Source organism: Dipteris shenzhenensis, chromosome 16 (assembly GCF_047967505.1).
Source record: "Dipteris shenzhenensis isolate YYH24624 ecotype China chromosome 16, Dip_SZ_1.0, whole genome shotgun sequence".
In the NCBI taxonomy this organism is placed as follows: Eukaryota; Viridiplantae; Streptophyta; class Polypodiopsida; order Gleicheniales; family Dipteridaceae; genus Dipteris; species Dipteris shenzhenensis.
The window spans coordinates 30,882,889-30,892,881 of NC_141611.1; the positions used below are offsets into that span (position 1 = coordinate 30,882,889).

Below are 9,993 nucleotides of genomic sequence, written 5' to 3' on the forward strand. Positions count from 1 at the left end.
GCTTACAGATGGGGAGGTGACCTTTCCAACAGATCCTGCCATTGCACGAGCTCAAGCAGAATGGGATAAGAAAGACAAGTATGCCTATCACCTGATCAAGCAGAATGTGCAAGATGTCATGCTAGGACAGCTCAACACAGTCAAGACATCAAACGAAGCATGGGATATGTTCGCAGCTCTCTACGAGTCCCAGAACACATCCGGGATTCTCACACTGAGAAACCAGATCAACCAGAGTTTCCGCAACAGCAGTGAAACCGGTCATGCTTATGTACTCCGCATAAAAGACTACAACAATGAACTTGCAGCAGTAGGAGAGACTATGAACCCCGCAGAAATGGTTCAAGTGATTCTGAATGGACTAGGAGAGGGATACGAGAATCTAGTCCAAAGTATTGCCATCCAACGGCAAATTCCAACACTGGAAGAACTTTAGTCAGTTCTACTTGGTAAAGAACTCAGGACTCAGGCCATTCAAGCACGTAAAGGTCATTCTAATGATTAGGCATTCACAGCTTCAGAGAGAAGTAGAGGCAGAGGTAGAACATATCAGAAAAGTGGTCATCATCATCAACAACAAAATCAAAGTCAGCATCAACATCAACATCATCATCATCCTCACCAACATCAGATCAGCAAAGAGGAAATCATTCCAACCGAGGAAGATTCCGAGGACGAGGAAATGCATCCACCAATGTGTCAAACATTCAGTGCAACTACTGTCACAAGTTTGGACACTATGAAAGAGATTGCCGCAAGAAGCAGTATGACCAAAGCGGTCAATCCAGCAGTAATCGAGGGAATTCCCGAGGCAGAGGAAATCATCGTGGTGGACATTCTAGTCACAGTCATTTTGTAAATGAACATGGAAATATGTTTCTTGCAAGCGAGAAATTGCATCAGACTGATACAGTGTACCTAGACACTGATTTCAATCCCAAAGAGGATTACAGCTATCAAGTCGACCAAGTGGAACAGGATCCTTGGTACATCGACAGCGATGCATCATCTCACATGACAAATCATCAGGAATGGTTCACAGAAATGAAGCCATTAGAAGGACAGGAAAATGTCATCTACACAGCAGACAATACACCGAATCCAGTTCAAGGGACACGTGTTATCCCTATGAACAATTTCACTGGTACAAAAGGATTAGTGAAAATTGTGCTCTATGTTCCGAAGCTCAGCAAGAATCTTTTGTCAGTAGGTCAAATGACGGAACACAATTACAAAGTCATCTTCGACGGTGATGAATGCACTATAAGAGACAAATTCAAAAGATGTCGGCTAGTAGCAAAAGGTGTCAAGGAAGGACGCTTATACAAAATGCTAGCTATAGTACCAGATAAGCATGCCATGTCAGCTCAAATGCAATAAATGCCACTCTCTGCAAAATGGCATAAGAGATATGGTCATGTCAACTTTAAGTACTTGTTAGATCTCAGGAATCAGAATATGGCAATTGGGATTCCGAAGCTACAGTTTCTTGGAAAAGTTTGTGAAGCATGCTGCTTCGGCAAACAAAAGCGAACCAACTTTGTCAGAAGTACCTCTCGTGCACGAGGTATTCTTGATTTGATACATACAGATGTATGGGGTTATGCCCAGACCCGCAGCATCAATGGTTCACTTTACTACTTGACTTTCATCGACGACTACCGCAGATATTGTTGGGTCTACTTTCTAAAAGAGGAATCTGAAGTGTTTTCCAGATTTCAAGAATTCAAAGCCATGATAGAAAACCAAACAGGCAGAAAGATCAAAATCATGAGATCAGACAAAGGAGGTGAATACATGTCTTCAGCATTCATGAACTTTTGCAAAAATCACGGCATTCGAAGACAATTCACATGTGCAGATACTCCTCAGTAGAATGCAAGAGCTGAAAGGAAGAATGGGACTTTAGTAGACAATGCTAGAGCAATGCTTAGTGAAAAGCATCTTCCAAATCAGTATTAGGCAGAAGCAATAGCTACAGCAAACTACTTGCTTAATCGGCTTCCTACCGAACCGATACAAGGTATGACTCCTTATGAAGCATTCACTGGACACAAGCCACACATTGGGCATCTCCGCATATTTGGTTGCATAGCATATGCTCACATACATGATGATCATCGCAGGAAATTGCATGCAAAGTCACGCAAATGCATCATGGTTGGCTATAGTGAAGAAAGCAAAGCATACAAATTGTATGATCCCATCAACCGCAAAGTCATTATCTCCAGAGATGTAATCTTTGATGAGGAATCAGAATGGAAAACCTCACCTACACAGGAGATAGAAGCATCAACTTCACACTCATCTACAGAACAGGTTGATAATGAAGAGCAAGAATTGCCAGCAACACCCCAGGCAGAGTCACAGCAACTCAGACGGTCTACTAGGGAAAGCAAATCTCCAACCAAATTGACATATGCTCAGAAAGGCAAAGCGATTCAGGTGGAAACCACCAACTATGCGCTTGACTACCATCATGGCTACAGAAGAGCCAGTGTACTTCGAAGATGCAGTAGACAAGCCAAAATGGCAAATTGCTATGAATGAAGAAATGGATGCTTTGTATAAGAATAATACTTTGGAATTATGCGACCTTCCACCAGGAAAGAAGGCCATAACAAACAAATGGGTATACAAAGTGAAGTACAATCCAGATGGCAGAATTCAGAGATACAAAGCCAGATTAGTTGCAAAAGGATTTGCAAAACAATATGGTCACGACTATGATGAGACTTATGCTCCAGTAGCAAAGATGGATTCCATACGGTTCTTGATATCACTAGCGACACTCAGCAGATGGAATGTGTAACAGCTCGATGTCAAGAATGCATTTCTCAATGGTTATCTAGACGAGGAAGTCTACATGCAACAACCAGCAGATTATGTTGAACCAAGAAAGGAGAATAAGATTTGCCATCTCAAGAAAAGTCTCTACGGCTTAAAACAAGCACCTAGAAGTTGGTACAGCAGAATTGACAAGTATTTTGCTGATCTAGGATACATGAAATCCAATGCAGATCATACTCTCTACTACAAAGTTCAAGGGGAAGACATTACTATTGCACTTTTATACATAGATGATCCGATTGTGACAGGAAGCAAGAGACTTATCTGCAGAGTTCGACATGAAAGATCTTGGACTTATGCACTATTGTCTTGGAATTGAGTTCTGGAGAGATTCAGATAGCACATTCATGAGTCAGCTCAAGTACGTTGACAGTCTCCTAAAGAAGTTTCATATGGCAGATTGCAAGATTACAGCCACTCCCATGGAACAGAGTTTGAAACTTACTAAAGATTCAGAAAAGCCTACAGTCAATGATAGATACTACAAGCAGCTCATCGGATCTCTTATATATCTGACAATCACACGGCCATATATTTGTTATGCAGTAAGCTCACTAGCACAGTTTATGGCAAATCCAAAACAGTCTCACTGGAATACAGCCAAAAGAGTCTTGAGATACATCAGAGATACAAGACAGTTTGGGATAAAATACAGAGGAAGTCATCCACGGTTGCATGGATACTGTGACGGTGACTATGCCGGAGATCATGAGACCAGGAGATCGACACAGGGATATGCATTTTTCCTTGGTCAAGGTGCTATATCATGGTTGTCAAACAAACAGCCAACTCTTTCTTTGTCTTCGACTAAAGCAGAATATAAAGCACTCACTACAGGTGCATGTGAGGCTATATGGCTCAGAAGACTATTGTCAGAAACAAATTACTTTGATGAGTCAAAGCCAACAACAATATACTGTGATAATCAATCGGCTCAAGCATTGGCCAAAAATCCAGTATATCACTCCAGGACAAAGCACATTGATGTCAGAGAGCACTTCATCAGAGAAAGAGTGTTACTTAGTGACATCACACTGCAGCATTGTGATAGCAAAGAGAATGTTGCAGACATCTTTACCAAACCACTCGGTAAAGAGTAATTCGAGAAACACCGATTAGCTCTTGGTTTGACGCAAAGGAAGGACATTCCCATTAAAGGGGTGTGATGGAATGTAATGCTCAGTCCTTCTTCGATTCCCCAGAATCATCATCTTGAGGGAAGGCCTACTTCATGATGTTGATCTTGAGGGAAGGTGTTAAGAGTTCACGCTCAACATCATGTGATCATGTATGCATAGCACCATCACGTGATCATATGTGCATAGCACTAACCTTATAGAGTGCTATAAAGGAAAGGGTTTCCTAACCCTAAATGGGTTTGTATATATTTTATTTTTTCAACTAAATCTAGTGTACAGTCATTTGTGGTGTGCTCTCTAGCTGTGCCCTCTCTCCTCATCTCCACTCTTCTCCTCTCCCCTCTTCATATTTTGTCAATCTGCACGTAGCTCCAAAGCCAATCACACTCCACTGTAGCTGTAAAAGCTGCTCTGTACTCAGCTTCATAGCTAGAAGTAGCAACTGTACTTTGCTTCTTGCTAGAAACACATGAAGTACCAAGCATAAAACAGGTGCCACTATGTGACACACGAGTGTCCGAACAACCAGCCCAATCACTATCAGTGAATCCATGCATGACAAGTGAAGTATCAGCCCCATAAAGAAGGCCTAAATGCTGAGTGTCTTTGAGATATCTGAAAACACACTTCACGGCATGCCAATGGTGCATAGATGGGATGTGCATATATCTGCTCAACTGTGAGACAGCATACTATAGATCAGGTCTCGTATGGCATAAACAACCAACTGCCTGTTCATAGAGAGTGACATCACATGTACCGCTGCCATAGAGGGCCTTTTTCAAGCGGCATACCTTGCTTTCAGAACCTTCAACCTCGAAGCCAGGAGGTTGGGAAACATAGACCTCTTCCTGCAAATGCCCATGAAGGAAAGCTGTCATGATATCAAGCTGATGTATCTCCCAATGAAAGTGGGCAGCAAAGGCAATAACAATGCGAATAATAGTGATCCTGGAACTGGGAGAAAAAGTCTCCTCAAAGTCAATGCCATGCTGTTGAGCATAGCCCTTAGCAACTAGACGGGCTTTGTAACGGTCCACTGAACCATCAGCTTTCCGTGGAGCAGAGGACACACTGCAAGAACCGCAAGGTTGAACTGTCAGGGCCATATCAGATGGCTGGGGCTGTCAGACAGGTGGGGACAGGGCACCTGCAGCAGATAGGCACCTGGAGCACAGCTGCCACGTGGCCGCAGCAAATGGGCGGACTTTTGTCTCCAGTGGAAAAAGTCGGGCCAGTCTGCAGGCAGGTCGAGCAGGCTTCATTCAAAGATTCTGCATCAGTCAGGAGCAGCAAGGAAGGTCACGCGACATGCAGTCCAGCCTGCAGATCACCTGAAGGGTGAAGAGCAGTACACTGCAGGATCAACGAAAGGTTCAAGGAGCAAACACTGCCTTACCATTCGCTGTCGACTAGAGCAGCAAGAAGGCATGTTTAGGAGGCATCACTACGCAGTCCACTGAAGCTTAAGAGAGCAAGCAGGTTGAGAGTGCTCTGAAGATGCCACGAGGAGGGAGAACAGTCTTGGAACCATAGGGGTCCATATCTATGCAGCACCCTACTGCTGATGGTGGCACACTGCTCAGCTTTTGTACATGGTTTTGGTCCATCTTTGGGACAATACTTATTACTGTTTCTACTCTCTCTCTTCAGCATTGTTCAATTACTGTGTCCATCTCTCTCTCTATGCACTTGTACACAATAAGGAAAGAAGTGTGATTTGAATTAGCACCGTGTGGTTCTTGGGCATACACTTACATTATCTTCCACTGTGGGCAGCGCTGGCTGTAGCAAGCTATGTCCACCTCTGTTTTCTAACAGTGTCAACCCCCTGAGCTCTCATTTGGGGGCTCACAAGTAGGGCATTGACCCTATATCTCCAACAAATACTCTCTACACAGAGCAGGCAGCGGCAACCCAAGCTGCATTCCCTGATGTACACTCCATTGAAAGCACATGTGTCATAGTGTCTTTCATTACAGTACACACTTCTGCCTTTAAGTAAGATAACAGGCTAGATAGAGAAAGATAACTCCCTTGTCTGTTACATTGGCATCAATGCTTCGGCTTGTCTTCCTTGAGCTTGTGAGGGACACTTTAGGGACGGTAAAGCAGTTTATGATAACGACACACTCCAGCAAATACCACCGAAGAGGCTTGACCACTTGAGCTGACATGCTACTTTTTGATTGCTGAAACATGGCATACACTTTCTCATGATATGGCCTTACTAGTACCAGCAAATCCTAGGCCACATTAGATCAAAATAGGTGGCATGTCCCTTCCTCATTTCTTAAAACTGCAAATGCATTTGAATAATACTGTTCGGACAAACATTATTCACACTACCTTTGGCAGTGGAATCCCTTTGTGAGAATTCTTCCAGTGTTAAATAGTTAGCTGCATCGGGTCATATAGTTTAAATTCACTCACAAATGTTCAGCACATCTAACACCCACGCAACATACCACGTCTCTCCAAGTGTGCAACCGATTTACAAAGGTTTAAAGTGGCACACATTTGCACTTATTTCAGTGCTTATTCCTTTAGGTTCTTTAGATTAGAGGCAATATCAAAAGACGAGTGTCTGCACACCTACGTACAACTTCTGTTACCTTTGCGAAGCCGTGCCTTTTCCTTAGCTCTGTTCTCTCCCCCCATCACATAGCCTGGAACTAGCCACTGGAAACGATGTACTAGCTGCCTAGCAACGTCATAGACCTGTAAACATAATTCCCGAGTGGGAACCAGCACCAATGCTGCTGCCTGATCCGTTAAGTCTGTAAATGTCTTTTAGTTGCAGAAGACACGATAAAATTGCTATGTTCTTTACACTCCAGATTGTAATGTGCGATCACAAAATCAATAAAGCATCCAAGCACAAGAGTGGTCACTTGACCGCGAAAGTTCAACGCCTGGGAAGAAGAGGAGGGATCGTACCGTAAGTGCCATCTACCCGGGATACTTTTTTAAGGTTGGCCTGCAATTTATGGATGATGGGGGCCAAATACACGATCGTCTTTCCAGTCCCCGTTTCTGCATTCACAAGCCTACCTCTGTCTCGTAAAGGAAACAGCGCAAAAAAAAAAAAAAAACAATAGCCAATTTCAATTGCGTTTTATCTATTAGAACCAACATGACAAAAGACTGGCACAGGATACACGTCCCTCTGGGAAAGAACAAATGGGATGGCCGCTTGTTGAATAACAGTGGGAGCAGAAAATCCCATTCGAGCTGTCCCAGAACGAAATGTTAGCAAAGAGCAAAGATGACCCAAATGGAATCAGCTTGGCATAATGTGAGGCGCCCATAAAATTTCTCAAGAAGGTACGAGAGATGGGCAGAAGGAGTCTGGGAAACGTACCATGCATATGCTCGGAAAGTACATCAGAGAGGCCCAAGTCTTGGAAACGGCAAGAACCAAAAACAGGAGCTTGGGAAGAAGTGAGAGCTTGTTCTTCTGGTTCCATAGTTTGGAAATGATCGTTGTGGGAGTCGCCATCGCCAATTACCGTTCCATGCTCTCTCTTTCGCTTGGCCATGACGCCCTCTCCTCTGTGAGCTTCACAATCAAATTTGAGAATTAGCCTCCTTCCTGCAAACAAGGTGGCATCTTATAACCTAGTGTTTCTGTGAATCAAGGGTACTCCTCTCAATGCTAATTAGTGTTTATGTGAATCAAGGGTAATGAAGGAGTCTTGTCAATGCTACTGTTTACGTTCCATGCTCTCTCTTTCGCTTGGCCATTACGCCCTTGCTCCTCTGGTCTTGGTCTTGACAATCAAATTTAAGAATTAGTGTTTATGTGAATTAAGGTTGGGTTCACACTAATGTGGCAACGTATAACCTAGTGTTTATGTGAATAAGGTTGGGTTCACACACAAATTAATTAATACCTCCCTTCTACCAACGTCTTCTCAATGCTAATTTATGTCACCTTCTTAGGAGCTGGAGGAGATGGAATCGGCCGCCTTCATGGGTCGCATACGAATCTTTTGTGTGAGTCTCCGAACCCGCCGTCACTCCTATTGGACCAACTAGGACACCCGCCCTTCACACTGTCTTTTGGAGAATTGCAACCGATTGGTGTGCACCCACCCTCAAGGAGTAGCACCTCGGATGTACAAAGGACTGGTCAGGGGGAGGACTTTCCAGGAAAGAAAGTGCCCGCAAATCAAGGAGCGGCCTCTTTCCTTCCTAGGAAGTTCAACCATGGACCATTGCCTTACGACTTTCAAGAAGGGCTCGAAATTTGATGCCTCGTCCCGAGATTGGTGCATGGCCCCTTTTTGGTAAGTCTATTTTACAACTCTCCCAATTTTTGTGCTCTGTTGTTTGGCGACTGTCGCACAAACTTCAAGGGCCACTTTCCATCTTTGAAAGTTCCTCCATCACCTGAGCGTTCAATTCCCCTCGAGGAGGAAACCTACTCCTTGTCAACATAGGTCATGGACAGTGTGCCCCTCATAGTTGGCCATGTGGGAAAAATAATAATAATAAATATGGTTAAACTAGGGTTGTAGAATGGTGAGCCAAGGCTCTAGGTTCATCAGGTCCCTGGTATCTTCTCCGCTCCAATGAATAGCGATGGCCTCCACACTTTGAGGTGGTGTTGATATACATAACGTGTGGGGAAAGAGAGATGTCTCGTGTGTGTTAGTGCCTACATAGAAAGCTGGCTCTCAAAACTTAAAAATGTAGGGTGATCAATCCAATGAGTATGGGAACATATGTTCCTAGTTAGCAATGGAGTCCAATGAATAGGAGGAGATGTTACCCATTAGCACTTCCCTTAAGTTTGTGGAAACCTTTTGAGCTTTCCTAAGGTCATCCTTTAAATTTCACTTCTACTCCTCCCGCATGGTTATGTTCTCCATCAGGAACTGATATCTAATCCCCTCCTTGAGTTTTTTATAGATACAAGGGGTCCACACTTGAGGTGGCACCGAGTACATAAGGTGGGGGGGAAAAGAGTTCTCCATGAGAAATTGGTGGGTGTAAATGACACATACACAATTTTGGCTCTCAAAACAAAACAAAGTTATCTTTGGTTGGCTACTTTCCATGTTCCATTGCATGCCTTTGCTTTTGTGTGCATATATTGTGCCTAGCTTTTTGAATGGAGCATCCCTTATTTCACCTTCTAACCTCTTTGCAAAAGGCAATACTTTCAATACTCCATACTTAATGACAAGAACATGTTAAAACTTTGCCATTACATTTGATAATGAGCTAAAGATTATGGCACTTGTCTTTACATGACATAACCAATTATAAGACAATGATATTATTATTCGTATTTAAATTTTTTAAATATGCCTTAAAAGTTAGTAAATAGCTTATAGGTTAATGTAGGTGATCAATATGTGTTCATTAGTCTATACACATTGTTTGGATGTGATATATGTAAAATACTAATCTCAATATATGTTGCTAGTGTGGTGTTACAAAAAAATGGAATTTTGCTTGTATATGGTAAATATGGCTACTAACCTTCTCTATGTTGGATTTTTGCAAGCATATTAAGTTAAAGGTCTTCTAGTAATGGTCTCCTTCTCAATAGAGGATCCTACTAGTGTAAAGAACCTAATGGAAGTCTTAAGATAGTTTTGAGATGCATCTAGGTCAAGTTGTAGTTGGACTAAGATTTTTTTCCTTAGATCCAATGACGGTCCGAGTCAAGAATCTACAAGTGCAAGTCATTCCAAAGGGCGAAATCGTAAGGTATCTGGGAGCCCCACTCGACTTGACCTTGAGGCAACGATTTGTATGTTCAAAGAAAAGATTAAAGCCAAGCCCATAGCATGGCATGGGATTATTCTTGGTTGGAACACCCCATATCTTGGTAATACAACACATATTTGTTGTGGCCACAGCCACCTGCGTTGCCTCAATCTAGCATTTTAAGAACACCCAGTGACTTGAAATAGAACGGATGCTCTAGGCGTTGCTTTAGGCTAAGGAGTCGAGAAGAGGAGGATGCATCTGATCGCGTGGGAAGCTT

General features: G+C 43.0%; 1 protein-coding gene across 4 annotated transcripts in view; it reads right to left on the reverse strand.

Annotated features, from left to right (window-relative positions):
* Positions 1-7,587, reverse strand: part of LOC147892828 (P-loop containing nucleoside triphosphate hydrolases superfamily protein) — a 60,472-nt gene extending 52,885 nt beyond the window's left edge. For 2 of the 4 annotated variants that reach the window (XM_087386973.1, XM_087386975.1), the window contains exons 1-4: positions 7,354-7,587; positions 7,151-7,223; positions 6,930-7,045; positions 6,605-6,748 (exon numbers count right to left, since the gene is read on the reverse strand). In XM_087386973.1, the coding sequence (XP_087243099.1) occupies positions 6,605-6,748; positions 6,930-7,045; positions 7,151-7,223; positions 7,354-7,531 (511 nt within the window). In that variant the 5' untranslated portion in view covers positions 7,532-7,587. Of the gene's footprint in view, positions 1-6,604; positions 6,749-6,929; positions 7,046-7,150; positions 7,224-7,353 lie in introns of those variants that run through there. The other 2 variants (XM_087386974.1, XM_087386976.1) reach the window with 2 other exon arrangements.
* Between the last annotated feature and the right edge of the window lie 2,406 nt (positions 7,588-9,993).